The sequence below is a fragment of the Aspergillus homomorphus genome, assembly GCF_003184865.1.
Source record: "Aspergillus homomorphus CBS 101889 unplaced genomic scaffold BO97scaffold_7, whole genome shotgun sequence".
NCBI lineage: Eukaryota > Fungi > Ascomycota > Eurotiomycetes > Eurotiales > Aspergillaceae > Aspergillus > Aspergillus homomorphus.
The window spans coordinates 371557-394788 of NW_020291893.1; the positions used below are offsets into that span (position 1 = coordinate 371557).

At 49.0% G+C, this 23232-nt stretch overlaps 7 protein-coding genes across 7 annotated transcripts; 4 read left to right on the forward strand and 3 right to left on the reverse strand.

The window, feature by feature from the left end:
• Positions 1 to 220: 220 nt before the first annotated feature.
• Positions 221 to 1589, reverse strand: BO97DRAFT_364257 (putative aminotransferase; the record flags this gene model as incomplete). The annotated part of the gene is made up of 3 exons (XM_025692534.1): positions 221 to 929; positions 997 to 1493; positions 1557 to 1589. Coding segments are annotated over 3 exons (1239 nt in total), but the record flags the coding sequence as incomplete, so codon positions are not given.
• A 2475-nt stretch (positions 1590 to 4064) lies between these two features.
• On the reverse strand, positions 4065 to 4559 carry BO97DRAFT_412162 (uncharacterized protein; the record flags this gene model as incomplete). The annotated part of the gene is made up of 1 exon (XM_025696222.1): positions 4065 to 4559. The coding sequence occupies one exon, from the start codon at positions 4557 to 4559 to the stop codon at positions 4065 to 4067; it is 495 nt and encodes a 164-aa protein (XP_025554015.1).
• Positions 4560 to 5441: 882 nt separating this feature from the next.
• Positions 5442 to 9435, reverse strand: BO97DRAFT_432553 (nitrilase; the record flags this gene model as incomplete). The annotated part of the gene is made up of 9 exons (XM_025697552.1): positions 5442 to 6035; positions 6092 to 6547; positions 6606 to 6938; positions 6991 to 7053; positions 7107 to 7599; positions 7652 to 7700; positions 7762 to 7802; positions 8309 to 8901; positions 8959 to 9435. 9 exons carry the CDS (start codon positions 9433 to 9435, stop codon positions 5442 to 5444), a joined length of 3099 nt encoding a protein of 1032 aa, XP_025554016.1.
• Positions 9436 to 11311: 1876 nt separating this feature from the next.
• On the forward strand, positions 11312 to 12891 carry BO97DRAFT_403904 (monocarboxylate permease). Its single transcript, XM_025694840.1, has one exon. It carries the CDS (start codon positions 11460 to 11462, stop codon positions 12714 to 12716), a length of 1257 nt encoding a protein of 418 aa, XP_025554017.1. The 5' UTR covers positions 11312 to 11459; the 3' UTR covers positions 12717 to 12891.
• Positions 12892 to 14527: 1636 nt separating this feature from the next.
• BO97DRAFT_441355 (FAD/NAD(P)-binding protein) lies at positions 14528 to 17334 on the forward strand. Its single transcript, XM_025698165.1, has one exon. It carries the CDS (start codon positions 14712 to 14714, stop codon positions 17043 to 17045), a length of 2334 nt encoding a protein of 777 aa, XP_025554018.1. The 5' UTR covers positions 14528 to 14711; the 3' UTR covers positions 17046 to 17334.
• Positions 17335 to 17829: 495 nt separating this feature from the next.
• Positions 17830 to 20065, forward strand: BO97DRAFT_432559 (uncharacterized protein; the record flags this gene model as incomplete). The annotated part of the gene is made up of 12 exons (XM_025697553.1): positions 17830 to 17856; positions 17969 to 18043; positions 18103 to 18180; positions 18267 to 18319; positions 18366 to 18477; positions 18615 to 18648; positions 18801 to 18899; positions 19054 to 19104; positions 19164 to 19271; positions 19416 to 19420; positions 19516 to 19599; positions 19823 to 20065. The coding sequence occupies 12 exons, from the start codon at positions 17830 to 17832 to the stop codon at positions 20063 to 20065; spliced, it is 969 nt and encodes a 322-aa protein (XP_025554019.1).
• Positions 20066 to 21628: 1563 nt separating this feature from the next.
• Positions 21629 to 23147, forward strand: BO97DRAFT_476284 (uncharacterized protein; the record flags this gene model as incomplete). The annotated part of the gene is made up of 4 exons (XM_025700467.1): positions 21629 to 21751; positions 21855 to 22016; positions 22084 to 22090; positions 22189 to 23147. 4 exons carry the CDS (start codon positions 21629 to 21631, stop codon positions 22668 to 22670), a joined length of 774 nt encoding a protein of 257 aa, XP_025554020.1. The 3' UTR covers positions 22671 to 23147.
• Positions 23148 to 23232: the final 85 nt, after the last annotated feature.

Below are 23232 nucleotides of genomic sequence, written 5' to 3' on the forward strand. Positions count from 1 at the left end.
CGTGCTCGAGATATGGATTTTGAGGTGTGTACGCCGACGATTACACATTAATACATCAACCACGTCAGACGCTAAGACCAGGAAGGATACCATGGCCTCAAGGTGAGCCCGTTCGCAACTTGGTCAAATACTGCACCAAGTACAGCCATGAGAACACCTCCAAACACCAAATAAAGTTTCTGCAGTCACATTACTACCACAGTAGTTCAAAGCCTCATACAACGGGCAATTGCTCATACTCCTCCCGCATAAACACCCTCCAAGCCGCCAACCCACGCTCCAAAACCTCCTTCTCCGGCACATACCCCACGCGTACAAAGCCTTGGAAATTCACCCCTTCTCCAAAACACCTACTTCCCGGCACCAACATAACGCCCGTCTTCTCTAAAAGCCGCTCACATAGCACCACATCATCAACAGGCCTTCCTTGTCGATCAACAAATTTGACAAACGCCGTTGTACCCGCCTGCGGCCTCACCCACTGTACCGCCCAATCAAACTCATTCAAGAATACCTCAAGAGTATCCAAGTTTGCACTCGCGAGCTTCATGTTGCGAGACAGCAGATTCCCCACACATGGAGCACTTAACGCGCGCGTCGCAAGCTCATCATCGACCTGACTCACCGAGATAAGCGTATAATCACGACTCGAGGCACACGCCTCAATAATACGTTGACTCCGGGATGCAATCCATCCCACGCGCAAACCCGCAAGACTAAATGCTTTGCTCATAGACCCAGTTGAGACGAGATTCTCATACTCAAACTCCAGAATTGATGGTGGGGAGGTCTTTTCATCCTTCAGAGAGTGGAAGAGCGGACGATAGACTTCATCACAATGCACAATGAGGTTATGCTCCTGGGCAATCTCGACAACACCGCTCAAGAATTCGCGGTAAAGTACGGCGCCTGTGGGGTTTTGCGGATTACTTCGCCGGCAATTAGTACGCATACTTTCTCCTCCTTTTGGGCTTGACATAGAGAGGAAAAACTCACTTCAAGATAATAACCTTCGTATTCGGCCGAATCAAGCCCCTCAGCTCCTCCAAGTCCAACGCCCACCCGTTCTCCGCGGAAGACCGCCACAAGCTCACTTCTGCACCCAGCGATTCGGGCACAGAGTACAGTTGCTGATACGTCGGGTAGTGGCAGATAACATGATCCCCCGGCCCGACGTTCGTGTACAGGGCGAGGAAGTTCGCGTGGATGGCGCCATTGGTAACGAGGACCTGCTCCGCAGTAATTTCCGCGGAATGCTGCTTCTCCTGCGCTTGACTACTGTTACTGGCAGCAGAGTGATAGAGCTTCGCGATGTTAGATCTTAGCGCGACGGATCCACGGATGGCACCGTAGGTCTGTTTGCGCGATAGATCGAGGAGCTGAGTCGATGCTGTTGCTGACTCGGAAAATTGAAGGAGATCATTTAACGAGATGGAGGCGCAGCATGTCTCCGCAAGGTTGTGCTGGGCATCGTTCTCATACAGGTCCATCCACTGTGTTGTATGTGTTTAGCATGTATGAAGAGGTTGGGGGGAGGGGTGGGAGCGTCCACTAACCCGTTCGACGTTGAATTCGGCTATTTTCACCATTGTCGCTTTGGTCTATATAATACTTGATATGTCGACAGCGGACTGTAAGAATATTAAGATCGAAATGTGAAAGGATGCGAGGGATCTTAATATAAGTTTCGGAATCGAACTTGTCCTTTCCCATGGCTCCGTCTGGATGGACGGCTTGAATGCTTTGCGGAGGTCTGATTTGTTGAATCGCCTATGCTGCCGGATTAGGCTTAGTAGGCTCTGACCGATAAGATCAGATAAGTGGGACTGGAGATCCTCGGTTGAGGTGACTATGGAATTGCCGGTGTCGATGCAGTAGTTATCATTAGTGGTTCAGTGGAGAGAATCGACGAGTAAAAACGCGATGGGACACGAGCATTGAGCACTGTGTACAGTACAGGATTTTGCCTGCTATACCCTCGAACTAAATGTAAAGAAAACGTTGCAGCCGGCCCTACCTACCTACCTACCTACCACAGCCTGGACCGCATTGCGTGAACTCGCTGTTGGCTATATGAGGTCTGATTAAGATACTAAGCAGACGGCGATCAAGTTTGCTAGTCCTCGATACGACGTTTGCCATCAAGTGTACCATGTTCGATGGATACATCCATGCTGTCTCCAACGCTCTGCGTTATGAAAAGCTGCCAGGGCAAGCATCTTCGTTATCTTCTTGTCAATAGTTGAAGCTTATATTCCAAGACACAGTATTCGGGATGGTGCGAAGTGGACAGTCTCTTCCGCCTCTCCAACTCCTCGTGAGCTACTAACCTGAGGCACGCACGCAAACTTCCTCCCCACCTCTCATTGTTTCCAGCCGCTCCATCACAGTCATCAGACTTATCCTACATCAGAATTGAGGTGTTTCCATCGGGTCACTGGCTATTATCGTGACGAGTAAACTATACTGTCGTCGTTGATAGCTAATCTCTCGTCCCCCTTGTCGTCGCCGAAAAACCCTGTATCAACTTCCATAATTCGAGAAACGCAAATAAGACGATTCGAACTGGCGATCCGCGCAAGCTGAACAGCTGAACAACAACATCCCGACCCTACATAGATCCCAAGGGGACATCTGTGTGGTGGATTTCGATGGCACCTGGGCAGTGACTTCAAGCGGGAGTTGGTAGGTCGCCATTGCACATTTAAGAACGTTGTACATATCGTTATATCGATTTGGTCGATCTGAATGGCCCCATATAACCGTAGGGGTGTGGATTTCGGTGAAGGTGGAGGTTCGATGAGGAGGAGTGTACTCGTCGCTTTCCTGATCGCGGGAGTAGAGTGTTAGTCTGATTCACACAGTGATATCTCGTGGGGGTCGGTTGCTTTTTGGCTAATGTGCAGATACCAAGACTGACCTCCATTTTAACTGAAAGCAATAAGATGGCTTGGGATGATATGTGAAAGCGGGAAGGTGGGAAAAAGAGTAGTGGGATCGGGATGTGGACGGTGGTTCCCGTCAACAAATGAATGGGCAGATCGTATTACCTGGACAGATCAAGCTTTCGAGACAAACCTAGTAAGGGACCGCGAGTTGAAAGCTCAATTTCTCATCTTTGGAGTCTGCTTCTACTAGTCTGCGTGTTATGGCTTCTTTTCCCTGAATGTCCTGCCAGGGACCGAGCTTTTGCTTGCTTTTGACCGTCGTGATTCTGTATGAGTTACCAGCTTGTAGCATTAGTAGAGACCAGGATGGGGCTTTTACAGGTGATCATCCTGTTCATTGGAGGTATTACAAGGTGTATCATGAAAGAACAGGTAAATATGTTTTAGGAGATGACGTCAACCCTGAAAGCAATGGAGAAAGACCTGTACTAAATTATGCTGGATTTGGCCTGTTTTAGACTCATATCTTCAATGGACAATTCTTGTATCTATGACACGCATAACATCCACAGCTAGATTGTTGTAAGGCAACAAAAATCGATAGACAATCCGAGATGTTCGAATCTGAAGCACATGTACCAAGGCTAGAGCGTCTTTCCACTAGAATATCAGCATACGCCAGGAACTGTTAATAGGAAGAACAGACATGACCAACCTTCAAAGTTTCTTCACCAGAATTGCAGCAAAAACATGGATTGTAGCACTCATAGAAAAAGAATTTAAAAGCATTAGCATGAAGCTCATCTCTGTATTCCAGAGATATGTGCTCACCTCTTGAACACAACTTTTCTTTTAATCTTTTGATCTTCTGAATATCTTGATTCATGCAAGATACATGGCGAGTATTTTCGTGATTTGATTTGGCGGGTCATTTCGGGTTGGGGAGAACTTCTCGTAGAATGGAGGGTATGGAGGAAGACTGCAGCAAACTGCATGGTGCTTATAAAAGAACATGGCGAAAGATTATTTGTGTGAGGATTCAAGACTCCGTCCTTTGAGCAGATAGATGGCAATAGATGCAAAAAGGAAGAGCGTATTGTCAAGAATGGCCTGCACCTGCCCAGCCAAGTGTACGTTGTGACCAGAATGCAAAGGCAGGTACATCACGCCTCCATGTCAATTCAACGAAGCATACACATAAATCGGACCATAGTAGTTGCGAGGATTGCTGTACAACATATGCTTGCTGTTGTCGACAAAGAACGGTGTCACGGCATCATACCCGTTCAGCATATGGAGATGGGCCATCTGAATGGTAGCATAGTCATCGTACTGGGGCCATCTCACAAGAGCCCAGAGCTTGTAATGGGAAGAGAGCACGTAGACTGGAAGGCTGGTGTCGTCGATAGTGTGCGCTGTCTTGAAATCGTACTCAAGGTGGTTGATATCAATGACCAGGAAGACGCGACCGCCCCTTACTTCGATATGGAGGAAGTTGATTCGGCTGTCATCTTCCCAATCGGGAAATGTTTCTCTGAAGAACGCGCATGCTGATCCGCGGTAGTCGTGATGTTGTAGTCGCTTTGCGTTGATTTTGATGACCAGGCGTTTTGCGTCGTCGTCTTTGAGCAGCTCTTCACTGATTTCAGAGGCGGTGCCGATGAAGGCCATGGTGAAAGTCGAGAGCTGAAAGTTGACTGGAACGGGAAGGAAGGTGATAGTTAGATGGAACCTGGAACTTAGGACTGGGAAGTTGGAAACCAAGGTGAGGAAGCTTTGATGTGATTGGAACGAACAAGTTAAGAGGAGAAGGGAGGAGAAGAGAAGAGATGAGAGGAGAGGAGAGGGGAGAGTTTCAGTTGTCAGGGTGAGGGTGAGTTACTGCCTCATGCCCGGTGTAAACATAACGCTCACGCAAGGAACAGGACCCCGAAACTGGGGATTTGCCTTTCACACAACCGGCGAGGTGAAACTGCGAGATCCCCAAGCTATCCTTTGTCAATGTCTTTCACTCAAACATCTTTGCGTAGAGACCACGATCAAGCAGTGGCCCTCATGACAGCTGCATTCTCTTGCCATTGGCCGCCTAGAATAATTTATCCTCGTCGCATTACCTCACCAGCCAGCCAACAACAATGAAGGCTTGCTTAAACTTGATTGCAGGAGCTGTACAGTTGTCTGGACACGCGATGAGACTACAAAAGCAACTGAAGCCGTACCAAAATCGTTGCTATTGAAATATGAATATCAGATCACTAACTAGTACGGATGAAGATTTATACGGATAGCATGTTTCGGTGTACAAATCGTGTAGTTAGAAGAGTGCGGTTGGTAGCTGAGCTCAATTCATTAACATAATAGAGCCCCCCCTTGGTTAATCAAAATTATAGAGCTCATGGAAGAAAGGTGGATTAGTGCCTTGGGTAGACATAACGTCAGATAGGAATGTAAGGCCATACGGACCAATGCACTACCTCAAATGCTGGTCTGCATTTTTGCTCGATGGTTAGTCCGCCATCTGAGCAGTTTGAATTATGCTTCCCAGGGGATTAGTCACATAGATCCTAACAACCCCGGAAAATCCGGATACTCCCCGGACGAAAAACTATGCAATTCACCTGTTTCCTCGTATAACGATGGCCAGAAACCCGCAGACAACAGGTGATCCTGACTAAATCCCTCCAGAGCCCCGTCCACAGGTCTGCTCTCCCAGCACAATGTACAGCTGCTTGTCTCATGGCTGTCCTCGGAGGACCATTGGCAAATTTCCGTTGTTGCTGCATTATCTTCCCAAGGATAGTCCTCTGTGATCAGCTCCGTCAGCATACGCAAAATGTCTTTGTTCACCACAATGGCATGTAGCATAGGCAGGCGAGACTTGATCATCTCTCTGGCTTCCTCAGAAAGTCGAGATCCACCGTCATACTCAGAGGAGCATTGTGTGGGAATCGAGTCAGCTAGAATGTCGAAGACATCCCGTAGTAGTTCGGCTTGTACCCAACGCTCCGAGAGAACAGCTAAAATCACCGTGCATGTCCTGACTGCCTTGACTATTTCTTGAGATTGAAACAAGGCAGATCTTTCTGAGACGGGTGTGGCCCAGAGACAATATAACAGGATGATGCCTGTTCCAAACTGACTCAAGAGCTGGGGTCTGGTCAGCCAACTTTCAAGTATGTCGCCGCCCAACTGTGCCGACTTACCCCTGGCCATAACTGCGCTGTTTGACGTCTTTTTAGATAAGTCCAAAATGTATGAAGAATATTGGAACATGCTTTGAGACATTGCTCAGCAACGAATCGGCACGAGTCCTTCTTGGTTGGGCGATATAGGATAAGGATAGTGTAATTGTACAACATACCCACCCAGCCCTCGCTCGTATATCCTTCGGAAGCCGGGTCGCTATGAGGCTGCAGTTGCATCTTCCATTGGTCAAGTGCGTCTAGCATGTGTAGACGCCAGTCATGGCGCGCTGCAAAGCGTTGTTCGTAATCTGTGCGCATCATCATCCCGAGGATGCGCGATTGAATCCTTCTGCCGCGAAGCAGATGCAGCGCTGAAGATACTTGTGTTATGCGAGGTGCTAACTCGCGCTCTTTCTGTTGTTCGCTTCTTGATTCCCATGCTTTTATTTCGTCGTCATTCAGGTTCGCAAAAGGCTAGTAAAATTGGTTAGTCTTCGATGTTTCACGTAACGTAGAGGAGCGGGAGGCATACTTCCACCTGAATGTTCTCATCTGCGAGGCTACAGGGAACATGATAGATCCAACTTAGTAAACGATCGATGGCATAGGCGGACCAGAACACTCGACGGCGCATCTGTAGATTTAGCAAAGTGGAGGCGTCCAAAACATTGCTTATTGGTGGAACTAAATGCAACTGTGCAATGACACAACAACGCATGGCAGCAGAGATCATCGTGAGAACCGTCTGTGACGATGGCGAATGGAGAGCATGCAATGTGCAAAGCAGGTAAGCCTGCACATGTAACACCGGATCGAGGCACGAGAACACAGTATCGAGCAACGGCAAAGCAGAATTATATAGCGTCTATCCCCGCGTTTAGTAGGCCCCGAATAATGTGGACATAAAAGCGACATACCTGCGAAGTTGTCATATCCTCGGGAGATACCTGTGGGGCGATCAACAGGCTTACCGCAAAAGCCTACATGGAATCATCAGTCAACAGGATACGGAGATGAGCTTCGCTCGACTAACCATCTTCACAAAAAATTCCTTCCACCTCTCTTCGGCTGGAAGTAGTTGACCCAACCGCTTTGAGCTTTGCCATGTATCATACCAACCAACGAACGTCTCTTCATGGAGGAACGGGTATCGGGGATTGACGCGCTCTAGAAAGATTTGAATGAGCTTATTCTGCGTAGCTGATGAGATACCTGTCTCAGCGTGCCCCCCAGCATCCAACAATTGCCCTGTGGGAGAGGACTGCGTAGGTGGCGTAAGGATGGTGAGTGACGGAGTGCTTCGTGCTCCAATGCTTCCGCCTTGCAACGGGATTGCTGTGACAGGCGAGCGTTTCACAAGTACATGTCTCTGCGATTGTGACTGAAGTCTGTCGAGCGTGGACGCTGTTCCCATAACATCCGCAGAGGACATGTCATGACCTTCAATTGTTGGGTGAGAATCTCGTCCCATGGATTCTCGTTCGGCTTCGAGCTCACGGATTCGCTCCTCGAGAGCCCGTGCATAACTACATGAATTAGTTAACATTTCCGTACTGTACAAGCTTGAATAGTGCGTACTCTGGATTGACCCGAGTATCCCTAGGCGGTTTTTGGCTCGCAACACAAGCTAAAATTGTCCCTCGCCAATCAGACTCAGAAAATCACTCCAAGTTCCAGATGGTACTTACCGGCCTCGGCTTGAACACAGTTGTGACAGGGACGCGATTGGCTGCACTAGTCTCGATATTAGTGGCTTCATCGTGCAGCACAAGCTGATATGCATACTTTCTGCTTGCGGGCGCGACAACGTCTGCACGCTAGGAGTGCCGGCCTTGATTTCGTGACTTCTCTCCCCCTCTTTCCAAGATTGACCTCAAAATCATCTGACAGGTCCATTCTCAATATTTATCATGTGAGCTCAAGCTGCGGTTTTAAATCCATGACTCATGGATTGACATTTATCTTGCGACTCATGTAGTTCGACACGCTGCCGGGAAACCCCCGAGCTTAAACTGCGCTAAGCCTCTTATGGACCGTGCTGACTCACAGCCAGATAAGACGCGATGCTTGAGGCAAGAAAATGCTAATTGCGGGGTCGTGGGGTAGACACCGGGCGCGTTTTTCGAACATGAGATCAACAACTGAAAGAAGAGTGAATTGGATATATCATGTATGTACACAGGGTCTCTGCCCATCAAGGCTTTTCTACTGCAGTCAGCACAGCTCCTCGCTCACAAAGGAGGAGGGTTCAGATCCAGTCCATTGACTGTCAACTTGAAGGCATCGTTTCGCGAATAGTGCCCAGTAACATCGAGATCCAATTTTCCTCTGTCGCAATCATCTAGATCAATCTCTGTGATCGAGACAGCGGCTTCGAATGCCGGATCGTTCAGATCATTGGGGTTCGCCGCATCATCAGTACAGACCTCCCAGATCGGCTCGCGGAGCACCTCTCCCAAAGGACCGATAATGCATGAGCCACCCCGCGAGATATATTCGTCTCCGTTCTCCACTGCTTCCTTGGAAGCGGCTCCAGTGATCCAGCCCGGAAGCTCACGACGCCGCACGCATTGGTTGGCCGTAAGAACAAATGTGCGGCCTTCGCCAGCAATAGTCCGGACGAGAGGGAGCCAAGTGTCGCGGCTATCAGCCGTGGGTGCCAAGTAGATATTGACGTTTTGAGCGTAAAGACTTTGACGAAGCATGGGCATAAAGCTTTCCCAGCAGATAGCGGCACCAATGGTCAAATTGACGCCGTTCAGCTGGGTTGTAATTGCTTTGAGGGTCGAAGGCGAGCCTTGAGCCCAGATAAGACGCTCAGAAGCAGTCTAGATACTGTTAGAATCGGTTTCTTATGTATACTGAGAATCCGACACCAAACTCACCGGCATAACCTTTCTTCTCTTTCCCAGCATGCCATCACGAGGGTCAACATAGACAGCAGAGCAGTACAGGCTGCCCGCCGCTCTTTCGATCACGCCACATGCAATGAACACACCCGTCTCCCGGGAAATTCTCTCTAGGGTCTCACGAGTTCCATCACCGCGGTATTCCTTGCCTCGTGGAAGGGGTAGTTTCCGATTGACCCAGTCATCGCCAGCGCCGGCCGGGGTATCACCAAGATCAACAGCAGAGTTGAAATACTCTAGGAACTGGTCGCGACCGTGAGGTAGGCGGAAACCGACTGCTGTGCCAAAGTCGCATGTTCTCGGGTAGCCGCCCAGATACGCCTCCGGAAACAAAATCAAGTGGACGCCACGAGCCGCTGCGTGGCGAGTTACCCGGTGCAAGGCATCCAAGGTAGCGGCGAGGGTGGATTGAGTGCTCGCTTGCGCGACGGCAACAGTGATCTTGCGGGGCATTTTGAAGCTGATTAGGTGTGTGATGAGATTCAATACACTATGTGCGTTGCTGTCGTATATAAAGAGACATTCTTGGCTTCGGAAATATGGCTCCGTCGGAGCCTTGCCGGCGAAAAGTCCCCGATGAGCCACAGATCGGACTCGGGATATGCGGGTACAGTACACGAACAGGTCTCCACAGCGGGTGTCTTCGCATGTGTTTGAATTAAGATTAAGCTATGACTGTTCGGCTCGCAGAATGCCAAATTCATTGACTCATCCTCTTTCAACAGGTGGGAGTCATCGTTGGTATATCGATAGTAGTGACCAGAACGAAAGTATCTTCTGCGCGACAATTTGACCCATTCAATCGAATGAACTATAGGGACTGTCTGGGTGTCTTCAGCGGCATTCTCAGTATATCTTGGCACGAAGTCTTGCCACCAGATTCAGCATCTTCCGATCCAACCACGCTCCCACCACGAAATGCTTAATCGATCAAGCACAACGTTTCAATTTTCTTTGTATATCATCTTGTACCCATAAAGCCTTCGTAAATAAGACATGGAAGCGTTGATGTATGACCAAGGAGGATCATAGTCAGCAAGAAGTAGCCTGGAAATAGCGCCGAGTTCACATTACTGACTTGCAATTTCAAGGCCTCTGTATGTGCAGATCCCAGAAACGGAGGTTACACACTAGAGACATTTTCCAAGCCTTGAAAGACTTGATGTATTGTGTGTCAGTGTTGGAGTCGAGTTCAATCTGCTCGTATCTTCTGAGATCGAGTTGGCCAGGAGTTGACCTTTCAACAGGCCCTGTCAGCTTGATCTATCACCAGTGAAGCGAAGTATAAGGTTGATAAATAAGCACAGCCTGAGTACATGAGGAGTCAGTCGAGAAGACAGAAAGACCAACACATATCTAAGAGTACGAGGGACTCAAACTGTCTAACAACATGAAAGTGGCATGTCCCGATAGATGGATCCAGCAGTTGTTGAGTTGTTGTTACCTCAAGCGGAAGGCAGGATTTCTCCTTCAAAATCTTGTCACGTGGCTCATGCTACTTCCCTCTTCTATTGTTCCTCACTACTAATCTTTCTTATGGCTTCCCTCATACTGCCTTTGGCCTCTGACCAATCTCTGAATTAAGAAGCTTACGGACAAAGTCCTCCCAAGTTACAAGGTCAGCATACCGCTCGCATTATGGAGAAATCCAAGGTTGATTTCAAAGGCAAAGTTCACAAAGTGATCATCTGTTCAAACACAAGTTACGCAAGCATACACCCTTGGAGTGCAGGTTTCTCCCTTAACGAACGAGTCACCTCACCCACACTGCAAAATATCAAACCAGGGACGCGCCAGAAAATTCCGAAAAAAGCCCGTGTTGCAAGAGCAAATAGCGCAGTGATCGTCAGACACCCCTGTCAATGTCGACATGCCATTACTGAAGTCTTTTACATATCAATATGCGATAACAGGAATAAATGAGTTGCAAGTTATGGTGACATTCTTATGCAATCGTATTTCCTCGGCTTTTAGGGGCTCGATCTGCATGGATCGGAGCTCCGTTCATCCACTGCATGCCTAGCCAGTCGCTTCGGGGGTTCAAAGAAGTGTTCCCGCTGCCGCATTGCATTTTCGTCAGCTGCATGCTTAGTTGCTGTAATGAACATGCTATTCTCAGTATGTGTGCGTGCGGGGAAATTGGAGAAATTGGAGAAGTGCCAGTCATGTCCGCGATTCACAGTCGAATGCCTCGGTGAGAATCTTGACGGTAAGCATCGCCTTATGGCAAGACTTGACTATGACTAGTGTCCAGATGGCCTGCAGCCAAGCAACATGTTGACAACTCGGCCGAGATCATTATTCTTTCATGACTACTGCACGCCTACTTTTATCCTAGTTTGAGGTGACTCAGATCCTTCGTGCCCCCCTACGGATTGTTAGAAATAGCGCATCAAAACTCCTAAGACGAGATCTGGCAAGTTCAGCCAGCATTTGTTACACCATCTGGACTTCATCATTATCACACACCAGCAACAATGACGAAAACGGGCGATGATGAGATTTCAACTTCCACAACAGAATCAATAGTCAAACCACCTCCAGATGGCGGAGCCAAGGCATGGACTCAATCTGCCATGGGCCACCTCGTGTGCTTCAACACCTGGGGCTACCTCGCCAGCTATGGTGTATTCCAGTCTTACTACCAAACCCACCTCGGGGTGTCTGAGTCCGCAATCTCCTGGGTCGGCTCCATACAGATGTTTCTCATCTTCTTCGTGGGCACGTTTTCCGGGCGAGCGCTGGATGCGGGCTATTTTCGGCATGTCTTCTGCGCCGGCGCATTCCTGCAAATCTTTGGGGTCTTCATGACCTCCCTCTCCACCCAATACTGGCAGCTCTTTCTCGCACAGGGACTCTGCACGGGCTTAGGCAGCGGCTTGCAGTTCTGCCCCGCAATGGGTCTAGTGGCCACCTATTTCGACAAACGCCGTGTATTTGCGGTAGCCTGCTGTCTCGTCGGCAGCGGGACGGGAGGCATGGTCTTCCCAGGCCTAGTCAAGGGCCTTCTCCCCATGATTGGATTCGGCTGGACCATGCGAGTTGTAGGGTTCGTCATGCTCGCCACCACCATTCCCGCGGTTGTGCTCTTTCGCACACGCCTACCCCCGCGCAAATCCGGCCCCCTCGTCGAGCTCTCCGCCTTCCGCGACGAGCCCATCTACACCCTCTTCATTCTGGCCATCTGGCTCAACTTCTGGGGCATGTATTTTGCAGTCTATTATGTGGGCGCCTTCGGCCGAAGCGTGATCGGGCTCACATACTCCGACTCGACCAACCTGATTATTGTGCTCAATGGGGCGGCTAGCCTCGGCCGCCTGATCCCCGCATACTTTGCTTCGTTTCATCTAGGCCCGCTGAACACCATCATTCCCCTCTCCGTGGCCTCTAGCGTGCTGATGCTGTGCTGGGCGGCCGTGCACTCCGCACCGGGACTCTATGCGTTCGCCGTGCTGTACGGGTTCTGCGCCAATGCGGTCCAGGGGCTCTGGCCACCCACGCTATCCAGCCTGATCACAGACCTCAGCAAGGCGGGCACGCGGATTGGCATGGGCTTCACGATCATGAGTTTCGCATGTCTAACCGGACCTCCGTTGGGGGGTGCCCTCGTTGCCAAGGCCCATGGTTACATCGGAGCCCAGGTGTGGGCGGGTGTAGTGATCTTACTGGGAGCCATGGTGCTATTGGGGGCAAGAATTTCGAAGACTGGATCGCGCATCAATGTCAAGATCTGAGATCATTGTCCTTTTCTGGAAATGGCGGCGGGTGAATGTCGGCAGCTGGCTCGGAATCGGAAGTGCCGTCGGAAAAACGTAGTGCTGAGCACTGGTCCTATTGAAAATCTGTTTTGGAAACAAGCATTTTGTTCACAGTGGGGATCAGAGATACAAAATTAGCTGTGTTAGACCCAATACGAGCTGTAGAGAGTCGAGACGTCTTGTTTGATGCCTTGAAAGAATGACAAAGTGAAACATGTACTGGCCTGCTAAATCATATGCGTCTTGTCGCCCTAGCGGTGAATCCCACAACCGAACGAACCCACAAACCGAGGGTCCAAGGCTTAGCGATCTTCAAAACGAATGCTAAAAATAATCCCAGGGGCGGGTGATTCTTGAACCCTGTGTGCCAAGAGAACCCCGCTGGCCGCCCTGGCGCATGCATGGTAACCCTGTCACCTCCGAGTCCGACCCCCCGACGCCATCCCGGCTTACCCGGAATTAAAGTAACTTCAAGAAGTCCGGGGAAAGAATGCGCACCAGCCGACGAACGACCCCCCCTCCCCGGTTTCTCTTTTTTAGCCGAGTGAAAACGCACTTTCAAGCCTTATGGGAAGATTTAGATTTAAAAATAGGGTCAGTAGGGCAGAAGGAACAGGGGCCAATCACGACGGTGAAGGATGCAGATGCCACAATTGCCAAGAAGATGGTATGCCAAATGCAATCAATCCTGCCTTGATCACCTTGTGTCGTATATGACCGCCTCGGAAATGATTTTGATTAAGGAGGTTGTGACTCCTAGCGCTTACTCTGGACTTGCAAGGCCGCTGCCATCCAAGGCCGCCGTATGGAGAGATGGATCTCAACCACACTGAAGATCGTCCTCATGGCCAAAATGATCTTGTTCCGGTCAGCTTAGTCGGGTAAATGCTGCCCACAAAGGTGATCAGCCGGAGAGAAACGAACGTCGAGAATAAGATTTTTGAGTAAGATCATATGTAACACACTTCACGTGTCAGTGGAATTATAGCGGACCATCGGAACACACTTCTCTCGGAAACCCGATATGGCAGTCAACTCAACCGAACTTGAATCTCATCCGAAGATTAGTCGTATTCATCCTAGCCACGGAGGACTCATTGACTTGCCATGTGTTACTCAAGACCTGCAGCCTGGTCTTCTTTCAGGGCTTGTTCGATCAAGAGTTTTTGGGCTGCATAACGGAGTAATACTGGGTCATTGCAGCAAAACTTCCGGACCAATCAGGGCTGAAACCCAATAGCATGTACGAAGGCTGCATTAGTGTGTCACTGTCCCGCGTCGTGCCCGTGGCAAAATCGCTCTGCTTATGACCGCGCTTCTTGGTGGTTGCGACGGCTGGGATCGTCTTCCCTGCGGAATGGTCGAGTCCAGACTCGAAGAAATGCCTTGAGAAATGACCTAAGACAACTGAATAACGTAATTACCATTGCACATATCTCTGACTTGCGTGCTCTATTGCATCGCACTAATGTTTGCTGCTTCATAATCGTCGGATTTCGCTGTACGGCACGGAGTCGGAAGTGTTTTGAAAGGCCCGATCGTGCAATTGATGCATGTATGCGACATGGTTCTCGTCTAAGGAGATATTATTCTGTTACCACGAGATGTACCTATGCCGCATCTTGATGTAGATCTTCTTGGCAATAGAGGCCGATGAGGAGAATTCACAAGACATCCTCTGAACTCCGAATTGCTCACAGTGCAGCAAGTGTCTCATGGAACGGAAACTGCACTTGCAGAAAGGGAGGTCGTACTTGGAGAAGTGTCTTGGCGATCTATAACGGTTCGCCTGAGTGTGGTCATGAGAGTCTGTAGTTCTATTCTCGGAAACGCATAGAACTGAATACCGCGCTGCCTGGATCGAGCTCAGTGCATACGCAACAGAGAGTGGCATAAATACTTCTACTCACCGGTGAGAGCTCTTCCATATTGCTCCCACAGCACGGAGTTCCAATCTTTCTAGCATTTATCATGGGTGCCTCACAGTCTTCTTCCTCTGATCCCCAGACGGGAAATATTGTTATAGTCGGAGCCGGTGCGAGTGGCATTGCAGTGCTACTGCACTTGATTGAGAAGGCCAAGAATGGCAAAGTCCTGCCACCTATCACTATCATCGAGAAGGAGACACGGTTCGGTCCTGGATTGGCATACTCCTCCCTTTGCTCAGGCACCATAATCAACATGCATACCGACACAATGGGGTTGTATTTCAATGACCCCAAGCACTTTTCACGTTGGAGGAGCGAGCTCGAAAGTGGGCCATTCCCTTCACGAGACATATATGGTGAATACCTCGAGGACATGTCGCATCAAGCACTCAAGGCGGCCCAACAGCTGGGACTGAGCGTTTCTTTCGTTCATGACGAAGTTACCGACATTGAGCGCCGAGATGATGGGTCGTTCCTTTTGAATCTAAGCCACGGTGAACCATGTCATGCGAGTCGGGTCGTAATGGCCCCAGGCAATTTCACCTCTACCAGGTATACACATCTGATGAATCAACCACAATTTTTCGCGAGCCCATGGCCGACAGAGGACCTGAAGACTATTCCTGCCGACGCCACCGTTTTAGTCATCGGATCTCGATTATCAGCTGTTGACACCGCTATATCCCTGTCCGAGAATGGGCATCAGGGCCCTATCACCTTCATGTCGAGAAGTGGCCGAGTACCTACAGTCCAAGGAGACCCTGAGCCTTTCCCACGGCGATATACCCTCCATGTACTTGCACGAGAACTTGAAGAGAATCCGAACGATGCGTTGGTTAAACTCATGACTTGCTTGATGGATGAAATTGATCACGCCACCAATGGCGACTGGAGCTGGTTCCAAAAACATGCTTCCCCGCTTGAGGAATTGCAGGCTGATATTAAGGCTGCACGAGATGGTGATGTTCACTGGCAGACTGTCCTTCGCTACACAGCACCTGTCATTGAGAGGTACTGGAACTGTTTGCCACTTGAGAGTCAGAAGCTATTTCTGGATAAGTTCTTCAGTCCATGGATGAGATATCGTCACGGGATGCCCGTGCAAAATGCTCAGAAGATCTTGAACTTGATGGAGAAGTCCCAGCTGCACGTCGTCGCTGGCGAAAAGGTTTATTGGAATCCCGACAAGAAAGTCTTCTTTGCAAATACCTCATCAGGACTGGTTGAAGCATCCTATGTGGTTGAGGCTACTGGTCAGGAATGCCACCTGGACCGGATTTCATCTCCGTTGATTCGGTCGCTTGTCTCAAAGGGGCTCTTCACGCCGCATCCAACGGGCGGGGTCGATGTCGATTTTGACACGTTTCAAGCATCGCCAGGACTATATACCATGGGAACACTAACACGTGGAACACATTTTTATGTCAGTGCTATTGACCGCGTTGCGGCGCATGCCGCACGAGTTGCGGATGCTTTAGCTCAAGATCCTCCTGCTAGGTCCTTGCATGTCGCTATTTTCTTAGGCTCTGACTTCCTTTCCACCATAATAGTCAGTGAACTTGTTCCGAAGCTTCTTTCTCAAGGGCACATGCCTTTCATTTTCCTGTGCCCAGATGAAAGACGGTCGGAGCCTGTCAAGAGACTGCCGCTTGGCAGGCGAGAGTCAGAATTCCTCGAAGTTGAGCTTCTGCGGGACTACGTCCGACCATTCTTGCAGTCTCAGGGCTCCAAAGGTACCAAGCACATGACCATTGAACAAATCAAGTCCACATATGGATTGTTTCTGCAGGACCTCTCCTCGGTGGATGATGAGACATTCTCAGACACGCTCAAGCATCATTTCATCGACGTGGGAGTATCGCTGAGGTGTGGTGACCGCGCTCGAAAGATTGCTGCACGTTATTTCTCGTCAGCGTCTGGGTATCTGCTCGATCTTTATCCGACATTCCAACGGGCCTCGAGTGAAAGGGGCTCCAAGAAAGCAACGCTTAGCTACTCAATGGCCATTTTAGGTGAGGCTGAAGGTCCGATTGACTCGAGCGAGACTCACTACGAATCCGTCGACCTCTCTCCTGATGTTGCTGGAAATGAGGATTCAGTCTATGACCAAGCGGTGCAGATGGTGCTGCAATCAATCGAGTCTCTAAGCCGAGGAAGAGGGCCAGCTACGTCAGAGCCAACGCTGAAGCATATGAGCCAGACGCATTCGAGGAGGTATTCCCAAGATGAGGTCTCTCCCTTGGGTCAAGACTTTGTTATTAGCACCTTGGTAGACTCATTTGCGCCGCCTGGAAAGAGGCAAGAACTGGGCGCTTATCTTGAGGGGGTTGTCCGTACTTGGTACGCAAAGCAAGCCGGTACAACAGTTCTCGATTGAGACAGATTATCCAGTGGTTGGTGAGAGAACAGATTGGGGCCTCGATGTATGAGCGCGAAAGAGTTGTTGAAAAAGCGCGGTGACACTTCCCCGCGGTTGCTGTCACTTCAGGTGCAAGGTTGATTTCCTTCTTTTCCCGAATCGGAAACCGGTTCCGATTGCCGGTTTCCCGCTTAACGTCCTCCATATCATGATCTACTTTTTCACCTACCTTCTTATGAAAAGGAGGAATTTCATTTGGTGTTCATGTGTCCCGTTCTTGGTCTTCTACTATGAGTTAAAATACTAGCCTAGAGTCAATTGATTGCCTCCACCAATGATCACCACATATTGTTCGTCGCATAAACTACTTAAAACGGGAGAAAATATCCCCACCCTGGCTAAGGCTCCAATCTACTTCAATGTTCTCATACTTCAAGTATCATGAGGCCAATAGATCCACTCATTTCATATCACAATCGTCTTGTCCTATAATAGTATGGCAGTGATATTTACTACTGGCCGTGTGTTCATTAGTTCAATACAAGCAATGCGGACAGACTGCCCGAAGAAATCGACTGCCAACTACCTGGATGATATGATCGGCATTTATCCCGATCGCCCAGATAACGGCACCTTATCTTCATACAGAGATAAAATGATTGACATTGTGTGCACTGATTCTTATTTTAAGCTCGACGATGCAAGTGAAGTAGGGTCTTAGAGCACGTCTTCGCATCACGCGCTGACGCCATTCCTACTATCGTTCCGTGATAGGGGCCGATCTCCTTCGACCGTTGTTACAATGGCCTTTGATTTAAAGCCCGGCACTGTCAACTTCAAAGTCTAGTGATGGTTTCTCACAAACATTAATTACTGTCTCGTCTTGCCAGTCGCGTCTGGCAGAACCAATGGTGATGGTTATTCAACAGAAATATGCCCAGGAGGTTCTAGACCAAGTCACCGAAGTTGAGCAGAATGAGGTCGATCCGGTTGACGCAGATGATGAGAAGGCGCTGGTGGGCTTATTGATTCTTCTTTTTACAAGTGTAAATTGTACAAGCTGATCGCCTATTAGGTATGGCGACTGGATGTGATATTCATTGTCGTCGGGTTTCTGGGATATGCGTTCAAGTACCTCGATCTAACCAATATTGTGAGCAGGCCATGTATTTTCTCAACTGGGGATCATAACTTATCTTGTCGAATATCTGGAGCAATGCATATGTTTCTGGCATGCAGGCAGACCTGAAACTATATGGAAATGAGCTGAATTACTTCACAACATTCTTCAAGTCAGTGTTCTTGCTACGAAGACTGAACTATGCCAATCGCATGCAGTATCGGCTATATTGTCATGCTTTATCCCTCGTGTATCATCATATCTCATGTTGAACCAGCGATTTGGCTGCCCACATGCGAGGATAGAAGTCCTTATATCAACGCACGTTCGGTGCAGCATATTGAATTCAAGCCAGGTCCTTTGGCGAATATTTACCTGCTGCCTGTCCACTGCCACCTCTGCGAAACAGGTAGCTACTTATACCCCAGAGTCGTCTTTCAGAATTGTTGAAAGATTAATTGTCACAGGTCTATGGCCTTCGCTGTCTTATAGGTTTCTGTGGTGCTACCTGACCAGGATATTTTACTATAATTAGGTACGCTTTCTTCAACTCCTCGATTTTCACGTAAACTTAGACCATGATTTATAGTCAATGGTACCTCACACACCAGATGGCATTGCGCATGAGTCTCTACAACATGCCCAGCCATTAGGTGCCATGCTTTCCGGAGCACTTCAAGGAGCACTCTCGACAAACCTCGACGGCACACTCGGAAGAAAAGGGTGGCAATGGGCGTTCATAATGAACGTAAGTCATGCCTTATTGATATGTTCTGGTGAACTGATAAGTCTCCCCGAGCAGGGAATTTGCCCCATTTTTGTTGCCTTTCTCGCCTATGTCGCAGTTCCAGGATTCGTACAAGCATACTCTTTGCAATCCTGGCGCACTACTGACCATACCGGTAGCCGAACGGCAAAATCCGCTCTCTAGAATCTATCTCAAGCTCCGACACATCGGTGAGCCAGCTTACAAAATATCGTCTAATCTAGAAATGTATAACCTGACCCCTTCATAGAAACCGCCCTAGCGCGTACACGTCGAGTCGGCCGGAGTCCGCAGACCGGGATCACTCCCAAAACCTTCCTCCGCGCCTTCAGATTCTGGCATCTTTGGCTATTCTCCAGTATGACTTGGATATCCACTGAGTATATTCACCATTTCCAATGTTAACCGCTCATTGGTTGCATGGTGCATTGGCACTGGGACGACTCCGACGAACTATTTCAATCTCTGGCTCAAATCCTTGAAAAATGCTGACGGAGCAAAGAGATAGTAGGCTAATACAATGACCACACAAAGCCTTAAAGTGTTAACGATATGATTTCAATTCCGTTGCTATGCTTAACTATCTGCCTATAATTGGGCAGGCTATCCAACTCGTTGCCGAGATTCTCTTTCGCGGGTTCAGTGATTTCTTCGGCACCAGGCTGCCTTTTCTAATTTTGCACGTCGTAAGCTCGCAGATCCCACAAGGCTCTATTTTCACAAATCACTGATACGTCAACAGGCAATCAATATTACTTCTCTCATTATTCTGGCCATCCGACCGAGCAGCAAGTCTATATACATGGCTGGCTGTTATATGAACTACGTCGAATCGTAAGTGACGTGACTTGATAGCCACAGCGTCATTTCTTCACCTCCCTCATCCGGCTCAACTGAATGAACTTCAAGCCAGTGTTCCAAGCTACGCTTCTATGCGCCTGGGCAACTGCTCATCTCAGGACCGAACCACAAGTCCGAACAGTCCTTTTCGCTAACGACACCTTATTCCCATACCTCCTCAAGGGTTTCCTCCCTATAGCCGCTTATCCTGCTGGTGAAGCCCATCACTGGCGCATTGGGGCAAATCTGTATATGGCTTTGTCACTATTAACAGCGATTCTCTTTGTTACAATCCATTTTGTGTTCGAATAGGAACAGCGCAGAAAAAGAAAGAATGGAGCGGATAAGCAAGCCGCTCGGGAGCATCGCGATCGATCACAAGAGTATTCTGACTCTGAAATCAAAGTAAAGCTCCGCTAGAGGGAGAATCCGACCGGGTATTCCAGCTTACCCTTTGGACTACTGTGCTTCCACCTTCCTCACTCGACCTATAATTGTTTTATCTATGTTGATTGTCGTAAATCCCAGTACTTTTTACGGTGATAAACAGACTGAAAGAATATTTAGTGATTCAATCCTTGTGCTTACGATCTGATCATTGGGTTGACGCCTAGTTGTTCCAGAAACCCAGTATCAATTTGTACCCGTGAAGATTGAGAGGAAATAGTGCTATAGAAGAGATTGCGTGAAACGATGTCATGATGATCAAACAGCCGGGATAATTAGAGTAATTTCGGCCTGCGACCTGTCTAGTGAGCGTATAGCGCTCAAAGGCCTAACCCGGGATCCACTGGCCCGCCTAAAAAGAGCACAGATAGTGTACCTAATACTGCTATATCCATACCTTCAAGATCATTTCATCATAAGACTTAAGGCTCCAAGATAAGATGCGTCCCCACCGAAAGCACAGACCCTGGATAGATTGCGGCAGCTTTTCCACTAGAAGTTGCACGATGGGCGACCGGGTGCAATAGTATGATCTCGGATCCTGAGAGGGAAAGCTCATCTCTCTTGACAGTGTTGAGAGCAGGAGTGTTAGGCTGATCGGAGCAGCGACTAGAAAGCTGAACCGAGAGATGGAGGGGACAGCTCAACTGACTCTAGATTCTGTGGACCGTGGGAGCTTTGATTATAGGCAATGGTAGAAGATCTTTTCATAGAACAGAGAGCTCTTAGTTTGAGTTTCAGATCGAGACCGAACTGACTCTGGGGGGGATCGCTATGTTCGACCAGGAATGGGCCCCGTTCGATAATTAGCGTTGGAGGCAGTTTGAGGGCTTGTTGTTGTGATATTAGGTTTGCAAAGAGACACAGTCTCTATCGATGGCCAAGAAGGGGTTGACAAACGGGTGAAGAAACACCAAGGGGAAGATAAGCCATCGTTCGGTTGATGGAGAACATGCGTTGGATGTACTATTATTATAGAAATGGGATTGAGATTCAAACTAAATGACATTATTTCCTGCAGACACTACAATAGAGACTTGCGATAGGCATGTAGATAAAGTCATGATTGTTTTTCGCATTGCCCCAAGGCCGAAGGCCAGTCAAGGTGACGGAATGGAGAGTCACGGGAGCAGGGCCTAATCTGTACAGTATGGCAAGGACAATCAATCCCCGAAATCCTCCACATCAAACGGCGATAAAAGAGCAGAGACGGAGATTATAGACAATCTGGTTGGCAGAGACGGAGATTATAGACAATCTGGTTGGTCCCAGGAATCATGTCTGGAACCATGTGAATGAGGGCTACAAATAGGGAAACGGAAGCCAAGCCAGCATTCTCGGGCCGATCCCCACCTAAAGAAAAGGATCTCCGCCCTTGCGGAGCCACGCCTTAATCCAACTTCATGTCTTCATTCAGAGCTTGTCGAAATGCCAATATCGAGTCAACCACCCCCAATGAATCCCACTGTAGAGGAAATGCAAGACAAGAGTGAACCCAGTTCTGCAGGCGGCAACGTCAACGCCGCTGCGCAGCAATTGTCGTGGGCTGAGGTGTGTAAATCTCCCGGGGAATGGCCGCACGATTCGGTCATTCGCCCAGCTGCCTGCCTTGCGTCTCCTTTGCATTAACACAGCGGAAATATTGGGACTTTAGGTTTGCGCTCAGCACGAGTTTCTGTTGGAATCACACCTCAAGTTGCTACGGCAGGTCCAGGGTGAAGTTCCGTCCAATGGCGATGCATCGCGGTTGGTGTCCAACATGTTGGAGCGGACGAAGAAATTGGTGATGCAATTTAAGGTCATCAAAGGCAGATTCGTAAGTCATATCTGCTATGAAATATACCCTTATTCCGGGAGTACTACTGACTCTATTTTTGGCCCAGGGTCCCAGTAAGTGGTTCTGCTTTCTCTGCACTGCACAGAGTTTTTTCTGGAAGAATTTTCTACCCAAACCCCGGGATCAAGAAAGTCAATTGACTAGGTGATAGAAGCTTCCGTCGCTGGGAGAGGGTCGCAACCGGCGTCTAGCTCGGACCCTACAACTTCTCGCTCGACAAGTGATTCGTCTGGAAATGGCAGCCGGCCGAGAGTTCGAATGAAAAGAGCACGCGCAGACGAGAGCGAGCTGGACTCGGAAGGAATTACTGCAGTACCTGCTGCTGTTGATCAATCTGTTCTTTCGGATCACACCCGCTTCCAGAAACGCAAGCGCTTGATGAAGGTACTGCCTGGGGATGAGGACGTTCGGAATGTAAATCCGATATCAATTGATACAGAGGACATCTCTGAAGAAGTTCAGCGAAGGCTGGCAATTCGAGAAGAGTACCGGAGAAAACGGGGTAGTACTAAGGCCGAGAAACGGAAGAGGGACAGTCTGACATCAACCGGCAGTGCACCGTCTCCCCGGACCGGTGCTGTTACGAGTCAGCCCCGGAAAAAGATCAGAACAGGGGCAACTCGAGACCACTGATATCAATGGATGGTCAGTGTCCACGTAATATCATGTCCAGCCTTGCCTTTTCAACAGTATTCAAGTGACCCCCAAGACTCGAATGGTGAAGGTTCCGCTGTCAAGCTCTGCTTCCATAAATGGCACGGAAATTGAGCTGAAGAAGTCAGCAAAGATTAAAACCGTACCTGAGAGTCTAACCCTGATTTTTCTGCGGCTGCTGTCTTGGTGATTGGCCCAAGCAGAATTCAAGTGGCAGCAGGCTTTACCCCCATGGTACACCTCCAGATACTGCTAAGCTTTCTGCGGTGCTACTGAGTGGTCTGAGTAGCGTTGAGATGGTACCCATTAGGGAATGCTGTCACAATCTCGACGTCCTGGAAAGAGTCCCTGTAGGTCGTCATGACGTCCAGGAGCAAGGCCGCTGGGGTACAACTCCTGTCCTTCTCCCGGTTCCCCTCCGGGGCCTTCTCTCTCTTCTCCTTTCTCTCTCCAGACTTCAATCCATAAAAATTAAGGGGGTCTCAAACAAACTTCCTTCTGTTATTAAATTAACCTGAGCTTCAAATCCGAATCACCCTCA

Coding starts and splice junctions, on each gene's coding strand:
- BO97DRAFT_403904 (XM_025694840.1), top strand. CDS start 11,460: ATGACGAAAACGGGCGATGATGAGATTTCAACTTCCACAACAGAATCA.
- BO97DRAFT_441355 (XM_025698165.1), top strand. CDS start 14,712: ATGGGTGCCTCACAGTCTTCTTCCTCTGATCCCCAGACGGGAAATATT.